Below are 25,567 nucleotides of genomic sequence, written 5' to 3'. Positions count from 1 at the left end.
TAGTTCGGTCGCTCTCCCCGGCAGCTGGGCCCAGGTGGGGAGCGGGACAGAGCAGCTTCTCACGTGGCTGGAGCTGGTCGCTCTGGTTCACTGCCTCTGTGTGGCTGGGGAGGTGGTGAGGGGCCCAGCTGCCGGGGACAGGGGCAGAGCGAGCTGGAAATGTGCCGAGTGGGAGAGGGGACTCGGGCTCGCTCGGCCCTTGTCCCCGGCACAGAAAGAAAACAAATCTGAAGTGGTTGAGCTGATTGGAAAATAACATTTTCTTACATGGCTACATAAGACACAGCCAAGCAGCACTTGAAAGAGGATAGAAAGCAGCAGCCTGTGTTATGCAAGGAGATCAGACGAGATGATCCAAGTGGTACCTTCTAGCCTTAGACTGTGCAAATCAAACTTAGCCTTTGTCACATACACACCCTGTATGGCCTTGGGTGAAGTCTCTCAAACTCGCTAGGCCTCCGGTTCCCAGCTGTAAAACATGGATGATCAAATTTTCTCAAAATATTTGTCTGTCTCGTTGACTCAGGGATTATCTTTTACGATGTATTTGGACAGCGCTCAGCACAATGGAGGCTGCAATCTCATTTGGGGGTCTCTGGAACAAAATGTAGTTAGGGCTAGTTGAAAATTTTACTAGACAAATTTATTTATTAGAAAAATGTATTTACACCATATACAGTAGAAGAAGAGGCTGCCTAGAAACGCTGAGATCATTCAAGGATTTTGTTCCCTGTTATATAAAATGTGATGGAGTATGTGATATAGGAGTTTGGCGTTACATTTCTATGTAGATTATTCCACGTACATAGTAGATATAAGGAAATACATGAGGGTCCAAATCCTGGAATTGTGGAGTGAATCTACAATAAAAAGGGCTGGTTAAAAATAATTTAATTTCAATTAATTTTCAAAGTGTTTTGGGCAAAAAACAAAATATTTTCACCATTTTTTCAGGAACTTTACAATATTTGAATTTCTGTCAAAAAAACAACAACAATTTTTGTGAAAAAAAGAAAAGAAAATAGCTATAATGGTAGAGTATAAACAATTAAGTCTGATATTTTCAAATCCATTGAATGATTGATTAATTTCTAATGGAAACTGGTGATTAAATTTATTTTGCAAATTCTAAAATCTCATTCTGTAAGTTTTATTACATTATTATTATTATTATTTAATAAAATACACTCTGTCCATAAAAACTGCCTTTCCTAAAAATGTTTTTTCCTCCCAAAAATGTTGATATTGTTGAAATGTTTATTAGATATGGTGAAAAACGACATAAGAACATAAGAACGGCCATACTGGGTCAGATCAAAGGTCCATCTAGCCCAGTATCCTGTCTTCCAACAGTGGCCAGTGCCAGGTGTCCCAGAGGGAATGAACAGAACAGGGAATCATCAAGTGATCCACCCCCTGTCGCCCATTCCCACCTTCTGGCAAACAGAGGCTAGGGACACCATCCCTGCCCATCCTGGCTAATAGCCATTGATGGACCTATCCTCCATCAACTGATTTTTGCAAAAAGTATAAAATGCTAATGTTGTTTCCATTTCTGCCTTTGAAATGAATCAGTTTTTCATGTGTGTAAATAATTTTAGATTTAAAAAAATACTAAAAATGTTGTCAATTTTATTTTAGTGAACAAAAATGTAAATAACCAGTTTGATAAGGTTTTCAGTAGCAAAAATCTGCAAAAAGCATGAAATTTTCCATGAAAGGTTTCAACAGATGGCAATTTTTGATGGAAAAAAAAAAGATTGGATTCTTTTTCAATCAAAAAGTTTTATTTGTGATGGTCTTGTTATCTTTATTTGGTGGAGTTTTTATCCTAACAAGCACGTGTGATCAGGAATTGGCTTCAGGTTTTTTGTGAAAAACAACATATTCATCACATCCCTCTCTATCTACTTATCCCCATGCTCTGACCCAGAATACTCCTACTCCACTCTCCTACGAGAACCAGGGATAGATCCCAGAAATTCCAACTCCCAAGCAGCTATTCTGTCTACGTTGGCTATGGTTACATTGGATATGTTCTGTGTCTTTCTGAAGTGGATATATTTGGTGTCTCCCTCACACCCTCTGGGAAAATTTCACCTTATGCTGCCGGAAAGCATCCTGCAAAACCTCCTTCACCTTGTCATTCCTGAGGCTAAAAATGAAGGGGTTCAGCAAAGGTGTCACGATGCAACTCAAGGTTGCAGCCACTTTATTGAGAAGCAAAGACTTTCCCCACGATGGCCTGACATAGAGGAATATGGAGCTGCCGTACACCATCACCACCACAGTCAAGTGGGAAGAGCAGGTGGAGAAGGCTCTCCGCCTCTCTGAGGAGGATGGTATCCTCAGGATGGTGGAGATGATGTAGGTGTAAGAGACCGTGGTGAACGCCAAGGAGCTTAGCAGCACGAAGGAGGACAGCACAAAGTCCACCCGTTCGAGGAGTCGGGTGTCAGAGCAGGAAAGCTGCAGGAGGGGCCAGCTATCACAGAAGAAGTGGTCGATGGTGTTGGGCCCACAGAAGGTCAACCTGGTTAGCATAACAGTCGGAAAGAGGACACACAGGAAGCCGCCTATCCATGAACCCAGGACAAGCTGGGTACAGACTTTGCTGCTCATGATGGCTTCATACCGCAGCGGGTTGCAGATGGCTTGGTAACGGTCGAAGGACATGACAGCCAGAAGGAAGAAATCGGTGGTTCCCAAAAGGAAGTAGATATAGGACTGGGTCATGCAGCTAGCAAAGGAGATGTTGACTCTCCCAGCGAGGATGCCGGACAGCAATTTTGGGATGACGACTGTGGTTAACACTAGCTCCAGAAAGGACAAGTTCCCCAGAAAGAAATACATGTGGGTGCGGAGTCTCTGGTCACTCAGTATCAACAGAAGAATGACCAAGTTTCCAGTTACTGTAAGCACATAGGTCAACAAGAGGACAATGAAGAGCAGGACCTGCAACCCCCATAGATTGGGGAACCCCAGGAGAATAAATTCTGTCACCCGAGTTTGGTTTGCCATCCCCGCGGCTATTCCAAATGTTGATTCTGCACAAGGAAAAAGAAAAACAATTGAAAGTGGGTCATGACTCTGTGTAGTCAAAGCTGAATAGATGGAAGCGCAGGTATTTTCAACAGTAATTAATGCCTCATTTTTATGTGCCCAAACTGAGATACCTTAAATGAGCTTGATTTTCCGGAAGTACTCTACGCCTGCCCTTTGAAAATGAGGTAGCAACTGGTGACACCCCAAAATGATTCATCCAGAATTTCTATCCGCTTTTGAAAATCTTGGTCTAAACTGGCAATCAGCTTTCAAGAGGTAGTTTTGAGTCACTATTACCAACAATTGTTTGGGAAGTGATTTCTTCCCATATTTTTTTATTATGTGAATGAGAATGAAAACATTTTTTGTCAAAATATTTCTTCATTTTTTTTTTTTTGGCAAATCTGAGAAAATGAAAACCAAAACCTTTTCCCTTTAGAGTTTTTCAGAAAAAAAAAAAACAGTAAAAAAGAATTAAAATGGGATATTTCTTGTGAAAAAAAAATAATGAAAAGACATTTTTCATCCAACAAAAAAAAGTTTGACTGAGTAATGTTGACCAGCCTAAAGCGTTGTATAGGTAGGTTAGTGAGTCTCTTTCTAACGCTGTGTCTGTCAAAAACAAAGCAAACAAAAAGCTCAAGGAGATAAAGCCAAGATTTTTTCAGGTTGCTTGATCCACATCTCTAAATATTATTAGTGATTTTGGGTGCCTCACTTTTTGTATCTAATATAACTGTGGATAGTTTCATTAGTCATATGAACATCTGGCCACTTTCAGAACCCAGTTGACACTTTTCCTGGGACCTGCCCTCATATGTAAACACTGAAATATATCTTCAGGATGAGATAGGCAGGAGAGGTCAAAGGACAGGCAACCAGGAATGGAGTCAATAAACCTCCATTCTCTTCCTAGCTCTGTCCTGCTGTGTGACCTTGGACCAACAGCTCCGCTGTTTCCTTTCACACCTTGTTACTGAGCCAGGAAGCGTTTCAACGTCTATTATATGTTTTTGTACAGCACCCAGCACAATGGGGCCCCAATCTCAGTTGGAAAAAGTCTCTGTGCTACTGAAATACAAACAAGAAATGATTAGACTTATACTTACATCCCCGATTTACGGTGGGTTGCAGTTTCTAAATAAAACATTGCAGGAGCAGATCCTGTTTTCTTGTGACAGTTCTGAAGAGATGTGTGTTCGTTTTGCTCCAACTTACAAATGAATATTCCTTGGAATTATGTCTAAATCCATGCTGCTGTCTAAGTAGAGCACTCTGCATTTTTATTCTAAGGTCAAGATGTTATCTCTTTGAACTCCACAAGGAGTATGCAACGTGCATCTTTAACTGTAGTAAAAAACTTCATCAGAATAAAACACCAAAATAATGATCTCAGAATTAAGATAGAATCATAGAGCTATATGGTTCTGATTTCTGAATTAAGATGTTGTATCTTAATTGTAGAAATTTGTTCTATTTTAAAAGTAGAAATCAAAAAAATATGTAATAAGCCCCACAAAAAACAAAGGAAAAAAACCAAAACGGAACACCCTGTATCTAGATTTGAAAATAATTAGTTGATAACAAAACCCTGATAAGAAATCTTCTCCGCCTCATCTGAAAATATTCTGAATTTAGTTTCAACTAGGATGGTTCCAACATCACATGAAGAGATGTGCTCATTTTACCTGGTGCAGGGTTATTTTATAACCTCTATGTCTCCTAGAGGGATGATCCTGATTTACCTCCTAGTTGCTCAGGGGAGATGAGTTTCATAACATGTCACAGCTCTGACTTCTCTCCAACTTCCGAATATATACTCCACCAAAGTTTCTGTTTCTCTGTCAATGGGTGCAGCTGCCCTTGCTGAAATGAAGTTTTCTCTCTTTATTGGGAGAAGTTGCCCCACCCTTTTAGAAACGGAGTTTAAAGGAAACTCTGGTAAAATAAAACCTTACGTGGGAAATAAAAGCCAACCTACACAACCCCCTGCACAAAACAATCTTAGCCATATGTGCCTCTTTATACATGGACTGGGAAAGCGGACACCCCATCCATAATGGAGGTTCAAATGGGGTTCAGCAGAGGTATGCGTGTCAGGAACCCAGGACTGGAATAGTTGAGGGTTGGGACTGAGGTACATCAGAAGAGATGAGTCCAAGGTTGGGATAGCAGAGGCGCTATGCGTAATGACTCATGGGCATCAGAAAGCTCTATTTGTAGAGGATCCCAGAACTGGAAAATCAGGTCAGGGGAGAAGCTACAGGTCAGAATTGAGAGGCATTGGCAGAACTGTGTGTAGAGAAATGAGGAATGGAAAAGTGGGGGGTTGCAAGGTAGGACCGAGGGAGAGGGGGACAGAGCTGTGGAGGAAAGCCCAGGGGAGGGGGGGATTGCAGGTTAGGATTTGGGGACATCAGAGGAGCTCTGTGGAGCTGGGAGGGAATCCCAGGGCTAGAGCTGGACACAATTTTCTGATTTTTTTTTTTAACTGAAAAATACAGATCGGGGCACTGAAGCATTTTGAAAATTTGTGTAAATTTTACATAATTGTTCACTTAGAATTTCTTCAGAACTTCTCACCCTTGGAAATGATCGACACCTCCATCATCACCCCAAAAGCCTCGGTCAGCCTGGCAGTAGAACTAGTTCTGTAAGTGGATGTTTTGCTCAAGTCTCTCTCTATTTTGCCGTGGATATAACTGGATCCCCCTCTTTACAGTGATGTCTTTTCAGAGGTGCGTTGCCCTCCGCCATCCACTGCGCTACTCCGCCACCATGAACACTCAGGGATGCACCTTCTTGTCCTGGGTTCTTGGGTTGATGGGTTTTTTGCTTATCATTGGCCCATCACCTGCATTATTCCAGTTACCACTTCTGCAGCCAAAACACCATTAACCATTTCTTCTGTGATAGCGCGCCACTTATCAAACTTTCCTGTGCCACCACAGCATTGGTAGAATTCACGTTTTTCATTCTAGCATTGATTATTCTACTGGGCACCTTAACCATCATCATCATGTCCTATGCAAACATAATCTCCACCGTGTTGCATGTCCCATCTAGCACAGAGAGGCGGAAAGCCTTCGCCGCCTGCACCTCTCACCGCATCATGGTCTTCATCTCCTACAGTAGATGCATCTTCATGTATGTCAAGCCCACACATAGCAGCCAGCCAGATCTGAGAGAGGCAGTGGCTGGTCCCAACACTGTGGTGTCCCCTCTGCTCAAGCTCTTCATTTCCAGCATGAGGAACAAGCAGGTTCAGGAAGCTCTGTGGCAGGCTATTGGGCAGATCCAATGGCCCAAATATTTAACGTGAGTTAGGGGGAATAAGCAATGGAGGAAAAGGCATGAGTGTGAAAATGTTTACATGTCCTGAATCGGTATCTGTTGTTTTCCAAGTCAAATAAAAACAAATATTCTATTGTCCCTTCATTAGTACCCTGTCTCCATCTCATTAATTTAAATATCATTGTTTTCATGGAATATCTATCTATCTATCTATCTATCTATCTATCTATCTATCTATCTATCTATCTATCTATCTCCAAATACCCCCTCTATCTATCTATCTATCTATCTATCTATCTATCTATCTATCTATCTATCTATCTATCTATCTATCTATCTATCCTTTTCATTGTATTTGAAGTGCACTTATGAGCCCTGGGCACAGAGTGATCTCAGTAAAAAAAAAATTAGTTTATTTTTTTAATCTCTCTAGTATTAGTCAGGGGAGTGGGGTGAAATTCTTCCACCAAACTTCTGCAATTCATGTTCATTTTGGCAATTTTTTACAGTCAAAAAGAAAAAAAAAACATCAAACACTGATTTTTTGAGTTAGATGCACAAGGGGACATAGGCATCATTCCCAGAACCCTAGAGGACGTGATGGTGATACCACAACCCCTATCTTATACCCGGTTATAGCACTCATGCATGACACGGGAGTCCTCACTTCAAATCCCATGTTTCAAACCCCCTTTCCGGTGAGCGTGCAAACCCCCTTTCCGGTGAGCGTGCAAACCACCAGGTTATAGGGCATTCTGGATTTGATTTTTCTCAATCTCTCCTGTTGATACTGTTCCACTTTGCATACACACTTAAATGCTCATTAGATCAGGGACAGGAAACTGGGTGTCTTCCCCTCCTCCCTCATAAGAGTGCCCACCTCACCAGTTATTGAGTCATTATTTATCTGGTCCAATGAACGTTTAAGTATTTATAAAATGTGGAACAATTTTAACAGGCAAGACAGAGAAACTCTATCCCTAGAATCCCTGAGAGCCTGGGGCTTAGGGCTCTCAGCTGGCTGAGGGGAGACCAATTAATCCTAAAACACAAAAAAGTAAAAATTTAATATTGTCAAACCTGTTTATAAACCATTTTATAAATCAAACCTTAATACACTGTGGGAAAGCCTGCATTAATTGCATGAAGTCAATACTTATAAAATATGCCAAGTCTCACATGTTAGACTTCACAATTATCAATAAAAATTGAACATCCATTTAAGATGTCTATTAATCCTTTATGTGCTATTTAAAAATGAGACTGTAATATGAAGTGTGATCTCAATATATTACTGAGTTAATGTGCATGTTGTTGGAAGATTCAGTGCCAATATTTGAGCTGGCCTAAATCACCATACTTCCTTTCAACTCAGCTTCCACGGTCAATTTGCTATGGGAAGAGGTAAATTCATCATCACTTGAAATCTTTAAATAAAGATTATTGATGCTCTATTTCAACCACAAGTGACTGGACTTGATAGTGTCTCTTATTGTAGGAAGAAAGAACAATTCCATCATTTGCAGGAATCAGCGGATGGAATTTTATGGTCCATGGTCCAAAGGAAGTCAGATGCAGAGCTTATAATGTGACTGTCTGGTATGGCCAATGTACATGGCAGAGGGGCATTGCTGGCACATGATGATATTATCTCACCTGCCTTATCACTTAATTACGGTAATTCTTACATCCATACGGGCTTGCTATTCCCAACTTCCTAAGCTTCGTTTGACTCTGACAACCCTAATTTCCCGGATGCTCGAACCCCACATTTTCAAGTGGGGCTGGTGACTTGGGATCTTCGATGCCTGAGCCTGAGATTGGCCCTGATTCCACCCTCTGAAAATCTGGACTCTTTACGGTGTTTCTAGTCCAGCACCAAAAACATCCAGATACCCAAAGTTACTAGTCACTACTGAAAATGAAGACCTGTCTTCCCCTCCCCCTTCTCCATAGCATGTAACCAGCTTGTGGAACTCACTGCCCCAATATATCATTTCCACCAGAACTTAGAAGGAGTAGTCCATATTTGGACAATTATGGCTAAGATTTTCAAAGGAAAATAAAGGAATCTGGCTGTGACGTTGCACCCCATGATGCTTTATGGGAATATGCTTATGAATGTACATATGCCATAACTGGAATGTGTTTTATGCTACATATGCCATGAACATATCTCTGTAAAGGTTATGATTGACTGAATCTATTCATCCTATTTGCATGCATGTGTCATTTTTGTACTCAAAGTTATAATAATAATATAATATAATATATGGAGATATACCTATCTCATAGAACTGGAAGGGACCCTGAAAGGTCATCGAGTCCAGCCCCCTGCCTTCACTAGCAGGACCAAGTACTGATTTTGCCCCAGATCAGTAAGTGGGCCCCTCAAGGATTGAACTCACAACCCTGGGTTTAGCAGGCCAATGCTCAAAACACTGAGCTATCAATATTCAATCGTTATGAATATTGGATGTGTACTTGCTTGATTTTAAGTAGCCTTAGTAAAGCATTTGGTCAGCTTCTTGAGAAAGGAATGTGCAAATTAAGTGCCCAATCAAGAAACACTTAACGAACACTTAACGAACAATGGATCTTGGAAGACTCCAATCCACATAAGAAGTCTTCTTGGAGACATTCAAGATACCATGTGGCAGTGGCTGCTGCCTGTGAAAACTGAGTCATGCATGGACATGTGACTTGCCCATGTGACTCCAAAACTCCATCTTGGAGCTGGACTCCACCCACAAGAGAAAGTCTATTTAAGCCCCTGGGAGACCCCTCCATTTTGTCTTCAGCTGGCTCAAGAGAGAGCCTCTCCACCCCCAAAGGATACCTGAAAGAAACTGGAACAAAGGACAGTAACCACAGGAGGTGTGACTGATTGCTGAACCCAGCCTAGAAGGAGGCTAGTCTGTAAAAGAGGCTTATTGGAACATCTCTGAGGGAGAGATTTTATCTGTATTCAGCTTCTTACTGTATTTGGTTTAGACTTGCATGTTTTATTATATTTTGCTTGGTAATTCACTTTGTTCTGTCTGTTATCAACTGGCAGGGCCGCCTTTAGGCCGATTCCCCCAATTCCCCGGAATCGGGCCCCGCGCCTTAGGCGCCTTTTAAATTTTAAAATTTTTTTTACTCACCCAGCGGCGGTCCGCTTCGGGTCTTCGGCAGCATTTCAATGGCAGGAAGACCCGGAGCTGAGTGAAGGACTCCCCGCCACCGAAGTGCTGCTGAAGACCCGGACTGCCGCTGGGTATTCGAATCGGGCCCTGCAGGTCCTAAAGCTGGCCCTGCACCTGGAACCACTTAAATCCTACTTTTTGTATTTAATAAAATCACTTTTTACATATTAGTTAACCCAGAGTATGTATTAAACCTGGGGGGAGGGGGGCAAACAGCTGTGCATATCTCTCTATCAGTGTTATAGAGGGTGAACAATGTATGAGTTTACCCTGTATAAGCTTTATACAGGGTCAAAGGGATTTCTTTGGGGTTTGGACCCATTGGGAGTTGGGCATCTGTGTTAGAGACAGGAACACTTCTTACGCTGCTTTCAGTGAAGCCTGCAGTTTGTGGGACGTGGTTCAGACCTGGGTCTCTGTTGTGGCCGGCAAGCGTGTCTGGCACATCCAGGCAGGGTGCTGGGGTCCCAAGCTGGCAGGGAAAGCAGGGGCAGGAGGAGTCTTGGTACATCAGTTGGCAGCCCCAAGGGGGTTTCTGTGATCCAACCCGTCACAGTGGCATCTAAATCCCATTAAAATTCATTGGGAGTCGGGGGCTTGTCTTGTTTAGGTGCCTTTGAAACGAGAATACTAGAACTTCCCTACCTCACAGAGATGTTATGAGGACAAATAGATTACAAATTGTGAGATGCTCACATGTTATGGCAATGGGGGGGTCATAAGTACCTGAGGTAGATAAATAATTGTGTTGACCCCTTTGCATAGTGTAGTTTTTCAACTGTAATCTTTTCATAATGCAATGCACAATGTTTTCATTATCCCTGAGGGCTGAGATTTTCAAGATCCCTGAGGTTCAGTGATATTAAACGTTCTGCCCAAGTCTGCAGTAGAGCAGGGAACTGCATAGAGGTCTCCCACGTCCAACTCTAGTGCCCTAACCACTGGACCATTCTTTCACTGCCCCAGCCATTCTCAAGAACTTACACTGTTTCGATGGCTTAAAAGAGGCACAGTCCTGTCTACGTTGGTGAATCTCCTACAGCAAAACCCTAGATATTCCACTCCTATGTTTATCTTAAGAATGGGATTTGCAAAGGAGCCTAAGACCCAGATTCTTCAAGGGATTTAGGTGTCTAATTCCCATGGGCTTTAGAAACAGGGTCATTTGGCACCTCTCTCTCTCTCATAAATTCCTAGGATAAATGTTGGCCTAACTCTCTGAATTCCACTGAAAGTCACTTCAGAACTTCATGCTTTAGGCCCTGATTCTGTGTCCATTGGAGTCACTGGTAAAATTTACATTTAACTTTAACAAGTGTGCTTGCCTTCCTTGGATTAGTAACTGAACTGTTGTCATTATACAACCCATAATAAGAAAAATTAATGAGGCTCCAAGGGGAGTGTGGTCAATTAGCCCTTGTGTTTAAATGGCATGGCTATTTCCATGCATGCGGAATTGTGGCTTCTTATAGTGAAGTGAAATTAGAGATAATACATTGATGGAAAACAATAAAAAAAATCCTAGCACAGACAGGCCTTATTAGGAGAATAAAGAGCAGTGACTCTAGCTCCACCCAAATTAAAAGACTCTTTTCAAGGCAAAGGCATGCCAAAACACAGCGCATGCAGGACATTCAGCAAGAGATGCCAGATTTAGTCGGTGGAGACCTTACTACACCTTGGGAGCAATACCTGAGCAAAAATCAGAAGCAGAATCTGATAGTTTATTTTCAGTTCGGGGGAGGCAGCTCTTTGGAAGGCTTCTTGGTGGTGTGTCGGGCCTGCTCTTCTGATTTCTTCTGACTTTCTGGCTTCAGGAGGGGCTTTGTTAAAAGGGGAGTTGATGGCATCACCACAAGGATTAGAGTCAGCAGCCCTGCTGTAAGTATTTTCATTCTCGGTTTTTCATGTGTGCTTAAGGGACACTGAGCACTTGAATATTTCGTTTCTCTTTGCCAATGCGGTGTTGGCTATTGTTACAAACAACACCTAAGATGACTAAGGTCAAACACTTACATAGAGGTGTAATTCCACTCACATAAATGATCCTACTAAGTCAATGAGACTGGTCTTGTGAGGAATGATATTCTTCTGCCTGAGATCCTGTTTCATCCCGGCAGACCTCTGTGCCCACAGAAATCAGCTAGAAGAATCCGGGCCAAAATGTTTTCAGGATCAAGCCATAAAACTGAACGAATATGGGGGCGGGAGAGAGAAGAGAGAGAGACAGGAAAACATTTTTTCCTTTTTTCCATGTAGTTAATTTCTACATTTGACAGCACTTTGTGAAGTCAGTTTCACTGTGCCCATCTACAGTTAGTTAATAACATGCCAGAAACTGGTTAAACACCTTTAGATTCATCATAGGGGGAGAAGGAAAAACTATTTTAATTAATAAAAGACATAAACAATGAAAAATAATCTGGATTTTGGGCCACAAATTCAACCATCATAGAAAAGACAGCACAGATCCATTGATTTGCATGTAGCAGTGCCAAATTACACTTGCTGAGGATTCAAGAAAACTGAGTTTTTGAAGGCGATCAATTAAAAAAAAATCAAGTTACAGTATAATTTTAATTGCTTCCATAATTGTATTCCTTTGGAAAACATGAAATGTATGACTGATATTTCCAGGGGAAAGGCTCATGAATGGACAACGTAGGCATTCTGCAAAAAGGGGCTAGAAATGGTTTTGGTTTTAATAGTATTTTTGAATTATTTGGTGTATGGCCACTTGGCTGTTTTAGAGATTATTGTGTTGATTTTAAGTGAGTTGTAATAGGAGTTGTGTTGGCTTTATGTATATTCAAGAAGTCCAGAGAAAAGTTGTATTGTTAGTTTGCTGTTTGGGAATTTAAAATGAGAATGTATTATGGATGATTAATATAGTTTGATCAGATATCAAAACTCATACTAATGCTGATAGTAATTGGAGCAATTCTCTGGCTTGTGTTATTGCAGGAAGTTAGGCTTAATGGTGCCTTCTGGTCGTAAAAATTGATGAGCATATAATGTTACTACTTCAACATTGTTACAGTAACATCAAGGTCAATTATCAATTTGATATGAATACAAATATGAGATGCTTTGCATTGATGTTTTCATAGCTCTGACCATCATTGGAGGTTTTTAAGAGCAGGTTAGACAAGCACCTCTCAGGGATGGTCTAGATCAGGGGCGGGCAAACTGTTTGGCCTGAGGGCCGCATTGGGTGTCAGAAATTGTATGGAGGGCCGGTTAGAGGAGGCTGTGCCTCCCCAAACAGCCAGCTGTGGCCCGGCCCCCGCCCCCTATCCGACCGCCCCTGCTTCTTGCCCCCTGACAGCCCCCCCCCGGGACTCCTGCCCCCCCCACTCCCTGTACCCTGACGGCCCCCCCGGCACTCCTGCCCCATCCAACCCCCCCGCTCCCTGTCCCCTGACAGCCCCCGGACCTCCTGCCTCCCCATCCAACCCCCGTCTCCTTCTTGACTCCCCCCCCCCAGGACCCCTGCCCTGTCCAACCACCCTTCTCCCTGTCCCCTGACTGCCCCCGGAACCCCTGCCCCTGACTGCCCCCCTGGCACCCCTACCCCCATTCAACCCCCGTTTCCCACCCTCTGACTGCCCCAACCCCTATCCACACCGCTGCCCCCTGGCCCGCCTCTGAACTCCCCTGCCCTCTATCCAACCCCCCTGCTCCCTGCCTCCTTACAGCGCTGCCTGGAGCATCGGTGGCTGGCGGCGCTACAGCTGAGCCGCCCAGAGCAGCAGGACAGGCAGCCGTGCCGCCCGGCAGGAGCCAGCCACACCACCGCGCAGCGCAGAGCACCGGGTCAGGCCCCGGCTCTGCAGCTGTGCTGCCCCAGGAGCTCACAGCCCCGCTGCCCAGAGCATTGTGCCCGCGGTGCAGTGAGCTGAGGCTGCAGGGGAGGGGCTGAGGTCTAGCCTCCCGGGGCAGGAGCTCGGGGGCCAGGCAGGAGGGTTCCGCAAGCCGGATGTGGCCCGCGGGCCGTAGTTTGCTCACCTCTGCTCTAGATAATACTTAGTCCTGCCATGAGTACAGGGGACTGGACTAGACGACCTCGCGAGGTCCCTTCCAATCCTATGACTCTATGAGTCTATGATCTGCTTCAGTGAGAATGAAAGAGTCATGATGATATCTTATCTTCTGACGTTTTAAATACTTGTTGCTAATTGAACTTGATTTCTCCTGATTTGGTGATAAAAATATTGTCCAGTAGAACATTAGAGACAGATTAGAGAAATAGAAACAGGATGCATCGTATTTCGCTCCTAATAGTCTGCAGAACTACAAGGTACTAACAAGTTGTAAGTGAACAACAGAAGTTGAGCAAAAAGGTCTAATACTGAAATTATATTAGCATTATACTGTAATATGATAATTATATCATATTAATGTGATATGAATACAAATGAATTGCTTTCTATTATTTTCCATAGCTCTGAGCATCTGCTTCGGAAAGAATGATATAGTCATAAAGATGTATTATCTTCCTATGTTTTATTAAAAACTCACTGCTAATTGAACTTGAGTTCTTTTGATTTGGTGAGAAATGTACTTCTGTAGATTGTTAGGACTGGTCTACACTAGGCGTTTATGTCGAATTTAGCGCCATTACATCGAATTAACCCTGCACCCGTCCACACCACGAGGCTATTTAGTTCGACATAGAGGTCTCTTAAATTCGACTTCTGTACTCCTCCCCAACGAGGGGAGTAGCGCTAAATTCCACATGGCCATATCGAATTAGGCTTGGTGTGGATGGAAATCGATGCTAATAGCTCCGGGAGCTATCCCACAGTGCACGACTCTGTTGACGCTCTGGACAGCAGTCCGAGCTCGGATGCTCTGACCAGCCACACAGGAAAAGGCCCGGGAAAATTTGAATTCCTTTTCCTGTCTGGGCAGTTTGAATCTCATTCCCTGTTTGGACAGCGTGGCGAGCTCAGCAGCACTGGCAACGATGCAGAGCTCTCCAGCAGAGATGGCCGTGCAATCCCAGAATAGAAAGAGGGCCCCAGCATGGACTGATCGGGAAGTCTTGGATCTCATCGCTGTGTGGGGCGATGAGTCCGTGCTTTCCGAGCTGCGCTCCAAAAGACGGAACGCAAAGATCTATGAGAAGATCTCGAAAGCCATGGCAGAGAGAGGATACAGCTGGGATGCAACGCAGTGCCGCGTGAAAATCAAGGAGCTGAGACAAGGCTACCAGAAGACCAAAGAGGCAAACGGACGCTCCGGATCCCATCCCCACACATCCCGTTTCTACGAGGCACTGCATTCCATCCTTGGTGCGGCCGCCACCACTACCCCACCACTGACCGTGGACTCTGAGGATGGGATATTGTCCACGGCCAGTTCCTCGGACATGTTAGCGGATGGGAAAGATGAGGAAGGAGATGAGGAGGATGAGGCAGTCGACAGCGCTTACCAAGCTGATTTCCCCGACAGCCAGGAGCTCTTCATCACCCTTACAGAGATCCCCTACCAACCCTCCCCAGCATGTAACCCGGACACAGATTCAGGGGAAGGATCAAGCGGTAAGTGCTTTAAACATCTAAACATTTATTTTTTACAAAACTGGAATATTAAGAATAAGAACAATGTGTGCTTCATGATTTCTTTACCCTGGGCGCTTAAGTAATCAGTTCCAACTATTTAAAAAAAATCAAACAGTGTCCGGTTGTGCATGATTCTGCTGCCCAAGCTGCTCCACTCTTTAGTCCCTGCCACTGCAGCTATATGAAAATCCGGTCTATATGTCCGGGGATAGAGCAATAATCCTCCACTGACATCTCAACGAAGCTCTCCTGCAGGTAATGGGAAAGCCTGTTCATCAGGTTCCTGGGGAGAGCGGCCTTATTGGGTCCTCCGAAGTAGGAGACGTTCCCGCGCCAGGAGACAAGCAAGTACTCCGGTATCATTGCCTTGCACAGCATGGCGGCATAGGGCCCTGGTCTTTGCAGGCTTTCTCGAAGCATCCTTTCCTTCTCGCTGTCCGAGATCCTCATGATAGTTATGTCGCTCATGATGACCTGCTTTGAATTAGGTAGGGGACTGTTAGTATTGGGACTGCTTGCAAGTTCCTTTACAGAACTGTAACCGCTGGTTTGCAGCCACGCGGTGGATGCGGGAGACGGGCAGCATACAGGGATCTTTCCCTGGGACATCCGCGAGGGGGTGGGACAGAGCCAGAGTTCATGCTTGGCCGATTGCTGGCAGCAGAGACTGGCATTGCTTTCAATGTGAAAGGAGGCCAGTGGTACTACTAAAGTTTTAAGCAGCCACAAGTCTACGGCTTACCATCTTTGCCTGCTACAGAGATTACGGTGTCCTGCCACACTTCCCAGATCTGCAGTGCAAAACCCCAGGCACTGAAGGCGAGGTCCGAAAATTCGACCTTGTCCCGAGTGCGCATGTGATAGGTGCGGTGCATGGTCTTGTTCACAGAGAAAGACTATGTTCTTTGTTCATAACTACATTTATCTTTCGGAGGAATTCACTACCTTTTTCTCATTCCCACAGCCACATCTGCGACTGTCTCCCAACCCAGCCTGGCATCACACTCCCAGAGGCTAGCGCACATTAGGCGGAGGAAGAAGAAGACGCGAGAGGACATGTTCTCAGAACTAATGGACTGCTCCCGAGCCCAGGCAGCACAGCATAACCAGTGGAGGGAGAATTTGTCCCAAATGCACCGGACACACATGGAACGTGAGGAGAGGTGGCGGCAGGAAGACCAGCAGGCGACTCAAACGATGCTTGGACTTCTGAGGGAGCAAACGGACACACTCCGGCGCCTTGTTGATGTTCTGCAGGAACGGAGGCAGGAGGACAGAGCCCCGCTGCAGTCTATCAGGAACCGCACTCCCCCGCCACCAAGTCCCATACCCCCCTCGCCCAAAGTCCAAAGAAGGAGGGGCGGGAGAGTCCGTGAAAACTCTCACTCCACCCCTGCAGACTGCTCAAACACCAGAAGGCTGTCATTCCCCAAAATTTGAAAAGTCCTTTCCTGGCCGCCTCAAGCAAGCCCCCGTCCAAGTTTCACCCCCCAGTTTCATGTGTGGTTGTTAATAAAAAATATGTTTTTGTTCATTACTGTTTCAGTCATGCTGTTTTGAGGGAGAGTCTGTCTGCAGGGGGGGAAGGGGCTTGGTAATTGGTCAGGACAGTCACCTTTAGCAGGGTACAGAGGCGGGGGCAGATCCAGCAGCAGGGCACATACACAGTGCACTGACTAGTTACCCTGGTCAGTCTGGGAGGTGGTTTTCATGTTCTGTGCGTGGGGTGTGTGGGGGGGTTGCTCTATGACTTTGTGGCGGGGTTGCTCTATGACTTTGTGGCGGGGGAGGGCAGTTACAGATGTTATGCAGCGGTCCTTGTCCTGGATCACAGAGCCACGCAGCAGGGGATCTGTAACCCTCCTCCCCCTGCCATAAAGTCACATAGCCCCCACATACATGCAGTCCCGCTCAGGAGGGCTGGCAGGCTCCGTGGAAACAACCAATCCGCCACTGCGAATCCTGTCATTCCTGGAGTTTAGAAGGATCATTTGCATCAGTACACTACACCCGCTCCCCACCACAGTCTGTGTCCCAGGTTTAAAACATTCCCGCGAAAACAGTAATAAAGACAACGCTGTTCATTAACAAAATAAAACTAAATTTATTTTTTTGGAAGGGGGTGGAGGGGGTCTGTAACTGGAGAGGATAGTCATCCTTAACTGGGTAAAGAAACGGGGGCAGGTTCAGCTTCTCTGTACAGAAACTTTAAAGTCACTGGTCACCCTGCTCAGTGTGGAACCAGGCTTTCAAAGCCTCACGGATGCACAGCGCGTCCCGCTGTGCTCTTCTAATCGCCCGGCTGTCTGGCTGGGCGTAATCAGATGCCAGGCTATTTGCCTCAACCTCCCACCCCACCATAAAGGTCTCCCCCTTGCTCTCACACAGATTGTGGAGCACACAGCAAGCAGCTATAACAATGGGGATATTGGTTTCGCTGAGATCACAGCGAGTCAGTAAGCTTCTCCATCTCCCCTTGAGACGGCCAAAAGCACACTCCACGACCATTCAGCACTTGCTCAGCCGGTAGTTGAAGAGTTCTTTTTCAGAGTCCAGGGCGCCAGTGTAGGGCTTCATGAGCCAGGGCACTAGCAGGTAGGCTGGGTCCCCAAGGATCACTGTAGGCATCTCCACATCCCCAAGAGTTATTTTGTGGTCCGGGAAGTAAATACCTTCCTGCAGCCGTCTAAACAGACCAGAGCTCCTGAAGACGCGAGCGTCATGAACCTTGCCCGGCCATCCGACGTTGATGTTGGTAAAACGTCCCCTGTGGTCCACCAGTGCTTGCAGCACCATTGAAAAGTAGCCCTTTCGGTTGACATACTGGCTGGCCTGGTGGTCCGGTCCCAGGATAGGGATGTGAGTTCCATCTATAGCCCCACCGCAGTTTGGGAATCCCATCGCCGCGAAGCCATCTATGATGACCTCCACGTTTCCCAGGGTCACTACCTTTGAGAGCAGTACCTTAATGATTGCATTGGCTACTTGCATCACAACAACCCCCACGGTAGATTTGCCCACGCCAAACTGGTTCGCGACAGACCGGTAGCTGTCCGGCGTTGCAAGCTTCCAGAGGGCTATGGCCACTCGCTTCTGGACAGTCAGGGCTGCTCGCATCCGGGTGTCATTGCACTTCAGGGCAGGGGACAGCAACTCACAAAGTTCAAGGAAAGTCCCCTTCCGCATGCGAAAGTTTCGCAGCCACTGGGATTCATCCCAGACCTGCAGCACTGTGCGGTCCCACCAGTCCGTGCTTGTTTCCCGTGCCCAGAATCGCTCTTCCACAACATCCACATGACCCATTGTCACTGTGATGTTCTCGGCGCTGGGTCCCGTGCTTTGTGACAGGTCTGTGCCACTCTCAGACTTCAGGCCCTCACCGCGGTGCCGTAGCCTCCTCGCCTGGTTTATCTGCATCTGCCTCTGGGAAAGGTGGATGATAAGCTGCGAGGCGTTGACAACGGCCACAACTGCAGCGATGGTCGCAGCGGGATCCATGCTCGCAGTGCTGTGGCGTCCGCGCTGTCACTGACCTGAAAAGTGCGCGAACTGATATCCCGCCGGCGCTTTCAGGGAGGGAGGGAGGGCGATAGTGACGGACGGATGACGACAATTACCCAAAAGCACCCTCGACCCTTTTTTTTTACCCAGCAGGCATTGGCGGCTCAACCCAGAATTCCAATGGGCAGCGGGGACTGCGGGAACTGTGGGATAGCTGCCCACAGTGCACTGCTTCCAATGTCGATGCTTTCCCCATTAGTGTGGACTCACAAAGTCGAATTACTGTCCTTAGGCCTGGTCTACACTAGGCGTTTATTTCGAATTTAGCACCGTTAAATCGAATTAACCCTGCACCCGTCCACACCACGAGGCTATTTAGTTCGACATAGAGGTCTCTTAAATTCGACTTCTGTACTCCTCCCCAACGAGGGGAGTAGCGCTAAATTCCACATGGCCATATCGAATTAGGCTTGGTGTGGATGGAAATCGACGGTAATAGCTCCGGGAGCTATCCCACAGTGCACGACTCTGTTGACGCTCTGGACAGCAGTCCGAGCTCGGATGCTCTGACCAGCCACACAGGAAAAGGCCCGGGAAAATTTGAATTCCTTTTCCTGTCTGGGCAGTTTGAATCCCATTTCCTGTTTGGACAGTGTGGCGAGCTCAGCAGCACTGGCAACGATGCAGAGCTCTCCAGCTGAGATGGCCATGCAATCTCAGAATAGAAAGAGGGCCCCAGCATGGACTGATCGGGAAGTCTTGGATCTCATCGCTGTGTGGGGCGATGAGTCCATGCTTTCCGAGCTGCGCTCCAAAAGATGGAACGCAAAGATCTATGAGAAGATCTCTAAAGCCATGGCAGAGAGAGGATACAGCCGGGATGCAACGCAGTGCCGCGTGAAAATCAAGGAGCTGAGACAAGGCTATCAGAAGACCAAACAGGCAAACGGACGCTCCGGATCCCATCCCCACACATCCCGTTTCTACGAGGCACTGCATTCCATCCTTGCTGCGGCCGCCACCACTACCCCACCACTGACCGTGGACTCTGAGGATGGGATATTGTCCAGGGCCGGTTCCTCGGACATGTTAGCGGACGGGGAAGATGAGGAAGGAGATGAGGAGGATGAGGCAGTCGGCAGCGCTTACCAAGATGATTTCCCCGACAGCCAGGAGCTCTTCATCACCCTTACAGAGATCCCCTACCAACCCTCCCCAGCATGTAACCCGGACACAGATTCAGGGGAAGGATCAAGCGGTAAGTGCTTTAAACATATAAACCTTTATTTTTTACAAAACTTGAATATTAATACTAATAACAATCTTTGATTCATGATTTCTTCCCCCTGGGCGCTTAAATAATCAGTAACAAGTATTTATAAAAAAATCAAACAGTGTCCGGTTGTGCATGATTGTGCTGCCCAAGCTGCTCCACTCTTTTGTCCCTGCTACTGTAGCTATATGAAAAGCCGGTCTATATGTCCGGGGATAGATCAGTAGTCCTCCACAGACATTTCAACAAAGTTCTCCTGCAGGTAAAGGGATAGCCTATTCATCAGGTTCCTGGGGAGAGCGGCTTTACTTGGTCCTCCAAAGTAAGAGACGTTCCCGCACCAGGAGACAAGCAGGTACTCTGGAATCAGTGCCTTGCAGATCATGGCGGCATAGGGCCCCGGTCTCTGCAGGCTTTCTCGAAGCATCCTCTGGATCTCGGTGTCCGGGATCCTCATGAGGGTGATGTCGGTCATGACAACCTGCTTTGAATTAGGTAGGGGACTGTTAGTATTGGGACTGGTTGCAACAAGTTCCTTTACAGAACTGTGACCGCTGGTTTACAGCCACGCGGTTGGGGCAGGAGAGGGTCAGCATCCAGGGATCTTTCCCTGGCACATCCGCGAGGGGGTGGGACAGGGCCACAGTTCTTGCTTGGCCGATTGCTGGCAGCACAGACTGGCATTGCTTTCAATGTGAAAGGTGGCCAGTGGTACTCCTAAAGTTTTAATCTGCAACAAGTCTACGGCTTACCATCTTTGCCTGCTACAGAGAGTACCGTGTCCTGCCCCGGTTCCCAGATCGGCAGTGCAAAACCCCAGGCACTGAAGGCGAGGTTCGAAAATTCGACCTTGTCCTCAGTGCGCATGTGATAGGTGTGGTTCATGGTCTTGTTCACGGAGAAAGACTATGTTCTTGTGAATAAAGGTTCTTGATTCACAACTACATTTATCTTTCGGAGGAATTCACTGCCTTTTCCTCATTCCCACAGCCACATCTGCAACTGTCTCCCAACCCAGCCTGGAATCACACTCCCAGAGGCTAGCGCACATTAGGCGGAGGAAGAAGAAGACGCGAGAGGACATGTTCTCTGAACTTATGGGCTGCTCCCGAGCCCAGGCAGCACAGCATAACCAGTGGAGGGAGAATTTGTCCCAAATGCACCGGATACACATGGACCGTGAGGAGAGGTGGCGGCAAGAAGACCAGCAGGCGACTCAAATGCTGCTTGGACTTCTGAGGGAGCAAACGGACACGCTCTGGCGCCTTGTTGATGTTCTGCAGGAACGGAGGCAGGAGGACAGAGCCCCGCTGCAGTCTATCAGGAACCGCACTCCCCCGCCACCAAGTCCCATACCCCCCTCGCCCAAAGTCCAAAGAAGGAGGGGCGGGAGAGTCCGTGAAAACTCTCACTCCACCCCTGCAGACTGCTCAAGCACCAGAAGGCTGTCATTCCCCAAAATTTGAAAAGTCCTTTCCTGGCCGCCTCAAGCAAGCCCCCGTCCAAGTTTCACCCCCCAGTTTCATGTGTGGTTGTTAATAAAAAATACGTTTTTGTTCATTACTGTTTCAGTCATGCTGTTTTGAGGGAGAGTCTGTCTGCAGGGGGGGAAGGGGCTTGGTAATTGGACAGGACAGTCACCTTTAGCAGGGTACAGAGGCAGGGGCAGGTCCAGCAGCAGGGCACATACACAGTGCACTGACTAGTTACCCTGGTCAGTCTGGGAGGTGGTTTTCATGTTCTGTGCGTGGGGTGTGTGGGGGGGTTGCTCTATGACTTTGTGGCGGGGGAGGGCAGTTACAGATGTTATGCAGCGGTCCTTGTCCTGGATCACAGAGCCACGCAGCAGGGGATCTGTAACCCTCCTCCCCCTGCCATAAAGTCACATAGCCCCCACATACATGCAGTCCCGCTCAGGAGGGCTGGCAGGCTCCGTGGAAACAACCAATCCGCCACTGCGAATCCTGTCATTCCTGGAGTTTAGAAGGATCATTTGCATCAGTACACTACACCCGCTCCCCACCACAGTCTGCGTCCCAGGTTTAAAACATTCCCGCGAAAACAGTAATAAAGACAACGGTGTTCATTAACAAAATAAAACTAAATTTATTTTTTTGGAAGGGGGTGGAGGGGGTCTGTAACTGGAGAGGATAGTCATCCTTAACTGGGTAAAGAAACGGGGGCAGGTTCAGCTTCTCTGTACAGAAACTTTAAAGTCACTGGTCACCCTGCTCAGTGTGGAACCAGGCTTTCAAAGCCTCCCGGATGCACAGCGCGTCCCGCTGTGCTCTTCTAATCGCCCGGCTGTCTGGCTGGGCGTAATCAGATGCCAGGCTATTTGCCTCAACCTCCCACCCCACCATAAAGGTCTCCCCCTTGCTCTCACACAGATTGTGGAGCACACAGCAAGCAGCTATAACAATGGGGATATTGGTTTCGCTGAGATCACAGCGAGTCAGTAAGCTTCTCCATCTCCCCTTGAGACGGCCAAAAGCACACTCCACCACCATTCTGCACTTGCTCAGCCGGTAGTTGAAGAGTTCTTTTTCAGAGTCCAGGGCGCCAGTGTAGGGCTTCATGAGCCAGGGCACTAGCAGGTAGGCTGGGTCCCCAAGGATCACTGTAGGCATCTCCACATCCCCAAGAGTTATTTTGTGGTCCGGGAAGTAAATACCTTCCTGCAGCCGTCTAAACAGACCAGAGCTCCTGAAGACGCGAGCGTCATGAACCTTGCCCGGCCATCCGACGTTGATGTTGGTAAAACGTCCCCTGTGGTCCACCAGTGCTTGCAGCACCATTGAAAAGTAGCCCTTTCGGTTGATGTACTGGCTGGCCTGGTGGTCCGGTCCCAGGATAGGGATGTGAGTTCCATCTATAGCCCCACCGCAGTTTGGGAATCCCATCGCGGCGAAGCCATCTATGATGACCTCCACGTTTCCCAGGGTCACTACCTTTGAGAGCAGTACCTTGACGATTGCGTTGGCTACTTGCATCACAACAACCCCCATGGTAGATTTGCCCACGCGAAACTGGTTCGCGACAGACCGGTAGCTGTCCAGCGTTGCAAGCTTCCAGAGGGGTATGGCCACTCGCTTCTGGACAGTCGGGGCTGCTCGCATCCGGGTGTCATTGTGCTTCAGGGCAGGTGACAGCAACTCACAAAGTTCCAGGAAAGTCCCCTTCCGCATGCGAAAGTTTCGCAGCCACTGGGATTCGTCCCAGACCTGCAGCACTATGTGGTCCCACCAGTCAGTGCTTGTTTCCCGTGCCCAGAATCGCCGTTCCACAAGATCCAGATGACCCATTGTCACCGTGATGTCCTCGGAGCTGGGTCCCGTGCTTTGTGAGAGGTCTGTGCCCCTCTCAGAGTTCAGGCACTCACCGCGGTGCCGTAGCCTCCTCGCCTGGTTCATCTGCATCTGCCTCTGGGAAAGGTGGATGATAACCTGCGAGGCGTTCACAAGTGCCACAACTGCAGCGATGGTCGCAGCGGGATCCATGCTCGCAGTGCTGTGGCGTCCGCGCTGTCACTGACCCGAAAAGCGCGCAAACTGATTTCCCGCCGGCGCTTTCAGGGAGGGAGGGAGGGCGGTATTGACAGACGGATGACGACAATTACCCAAAAGCACCCTCGACCCTTTTTTTTTTACCCAGAAGGCATTGGCAGCTCGACCCCGAATTCCAATGGGCAGCGGGGACTGCGGGAACTGTGGGATAGCTGCCCACAGTGCACCGCTTCCAATGTCAACGCTTTCCCCGTTAGTGTGGACTCACAAAGTCGAATTACTGTCCTTAGTGTGGACACACAAGTTTGACTTTGCAATATCGATTCCACATATTCGATTTAAGTGAAATCGAAATACCCTCGTAGTGTAGACATACCCTTAGTGTGGACACACACGTTCGACTTTGCAATATCGATTCCACAAATTCAATTTAAGAGAAATCGAACTACCCTCGTAGTGTAGACATACCCTTAGAGACAGACACACATGACAGGTCTGATTTTTGGCTGATTTAATAGATTATAAGTGCAGAAGGGACCATTGTGATAATGAAGTTCGACCTCCTGTAAAACAAAGGCATAGGACTTTCGAAAATAATTCCTGAAAATAACTGAACTAGAGCATATCTTTTAGAGAAACATCCAGTCTTGATGTAAAAATCGCAAGTGATGGAACATCAACCACAACCTTGGTACACTGTTCCACCAGTTACTTTACCAAAATTTTGCACCCTATTTCTAATCTGAATTTGGGCAGCTTAACTTCCACCCATTACCTTTGTCATCAAGGCAGAAGAACTCATCATCAAATTTCTGTTCCCCAGGTAGGTACTTATACACTGTGATCAAGTCACCCCTTCACTTTCTCTTTGTTAAAACGAACAATTGAACTCTCAGAGTCTATCCCTCTACGGCACATCTTTCAGTCCTTTATTCATGACCATGGCTCTTCTCTGAACCGTCTCCAAAATTATGAAAACTCTTCTTGATCTATTTCAGACAGTTGAGAATTGAGCTGGTAATTTCCTACAGGACTTCATTTCTCACCAGAGGTCCCTGACTCTGGAAGCAATAAGATTACTCAGTGTGTAGAGTTAAACACATGCATAAATCATTGCAGGGTCAGGCATCCAGTGGCTGTGTGTATGTACAGCACCTAGCACAATGGGTATCTCTCTCTTGGTTACCACATTTTTTCCTTTTTTGCAGACATTATATTCCACACCAAGAAGTGGTAAAAATAAGCAACGAGAGCGGAGTGACCGAGTTTATCCTAATGGGATTTCCCCTCAGCCGCCAGATGGAAATCTTCCTCTTCGTCCTCTTCCTCATGTTCTACCTGGTCACCCTCTCAGGCAACCTAGTCATCATCACCATCACCTTGGCCGACTACCGGCTCCGAACCCCCATGTATTTCTTCCTGTGGAACTTCTCCTTCATGGAGATCTGGTTCACTTCAGTCACAGTGCCCAAGCTCCTCTCCGGTTTGCTCTTTGGGAGCAGGATCATCTCCTTCACTAGCTGCATGGTACAAAGCTTCTTCTACTTCTTTCTGGCGGTGATGGAGTTCCTCCTTCTGGCCGTCATGTCCTTTGACCGATATATTGCCATCTGTAACCCATTGAGATACACAGTGATCATGAACAGTCACGTCTGCTTCGTGCTGGTGTTTGGGGCCTGGACTGGGGCCTTCTTGTATATCCTTGGACCACTCAGTGCTGTCGCCAAGGTACCCTACTGTGGCCCCAATGTGGTCAACCACTTCTTCTGTGACCTTACACCACTGGTTAAGTTATCCTGCAAGGACACCCATGTCCTGGAGTCAGCCATTTTCATCATGGCATCAGTGCTTATCCTGAGCTCCTTGGTGGTGACTGCAGTGTCCTACACGTACATCATCACCACGGTGCTCAGGACCCCCATGGCTCAGGGCAGGCAAAAGGCCTTCTCCACCTGCACCTCTCACATCACAGTGGTGAGCATCGTCTACAGCACCCACATCTTCATGCATGTCCGTCCCATTGAAAGCAGCTCCTTGGAGCTCAACAAGGTGGTGGCCTTGCTGACCTCCGTGGTGACACCATCCCTCAACCCCTTCATCTACACCCTCAGGAACAAGCAGGTCAAACAAGCCCTGAAGGAGGCTGTAGCCCAGAACAAGGTCTTCCTGTTCTACAAAAAGTGTATCCCCTAA

General features: G+C 47.0%; 2 protein-coding genes across 2 annotated transcripts; one reads left to right on the top strand and one right to left on the bottom strand.

Moving 5' to 3' along the window:
• Positions 1–2,076: 2,076 nt before the first annotated feature.
• LOC135886617 (olfactory receptor 6T1-like) lies at positions 2,077–3,021 on the bottom strand. The gene has a single exon (XM_065414385.1). It carries the CDS (start codon positions 3,019–3,021, stop codon positions 2,077–2,079), a length of 945 nt encoding a protein of 314 aa, XP_065270457.1.
• Positions 3,022–5,636: 2,615 nt separating this feature from the next.
• Positions 5,637–25,567, top strand: LOC135886892 (olfactory receptor 6M1-like). Its single transcript, XM_065414669.1, has 3 exons — positions 5,637–5,698; positions 5,914–6,363; positions 24,583–25,567. The coding sequence occupies exons 1-3, from the start codon at positions 5,637–5,639 to the stop codon at positions 25,565–25,567; spliced, it is 1,497 nt and encodes a 498-aa protein (XP_065270741.1).

Source organism: Emys orbicularis, chromosome 12, assembly GCF_028017835.1.
Source record: "Emys orbicularis isolate rEmyOrb1 chromosome 12, rEmyOrb1.hap1, whole genome shotgun sequence".
Taxonomy (NCBI): domain Eukaryota; kingdom Metazoa; phylum Chordata; order Testudines; family Emydidae; genus Emys; species Emys orbicularis.
Note: the sequence above shows the minus strand (reverse complement) of the source record. Positions and strands in the feature narration are given on the sequence as shown.

What these genes read in the sequence shown, in the direction of transcription:
- LOC135886617 (XM_065414385.1), bottom strand. Translation starts at nt 3,021, where the DNA reads ATGGCAAACCAAACTCGGGTGACAGAATTTATTCTCCTGGGGTTCCCC.
- LOC135886892 (XM_065414669.1), top strand. Translation starts at nt 5,637, where the DNA reads ATGATCGACACCTCCATCATCACCCCAAAAGCCTCGGTCAGCCTGGCA. An exon ending in CTGGCAGTAGAACTAGTTCT is followed by an intron (nt 5,699 to 5,913) that starts GTAAGTGGATGT and finishes GCATTATTCCAG; the next exon opens with TTACCACTTCTGCAGCCAAA. An exon ending in CAATGGCCCAAATATTTAAC is followed by an intron (nt 6,364 to 24,582) that starts GTGAGTTAGGGG and finishes CCTTTTTTGCAG; the next exon opens with ACATTATATTCCACACCAAG.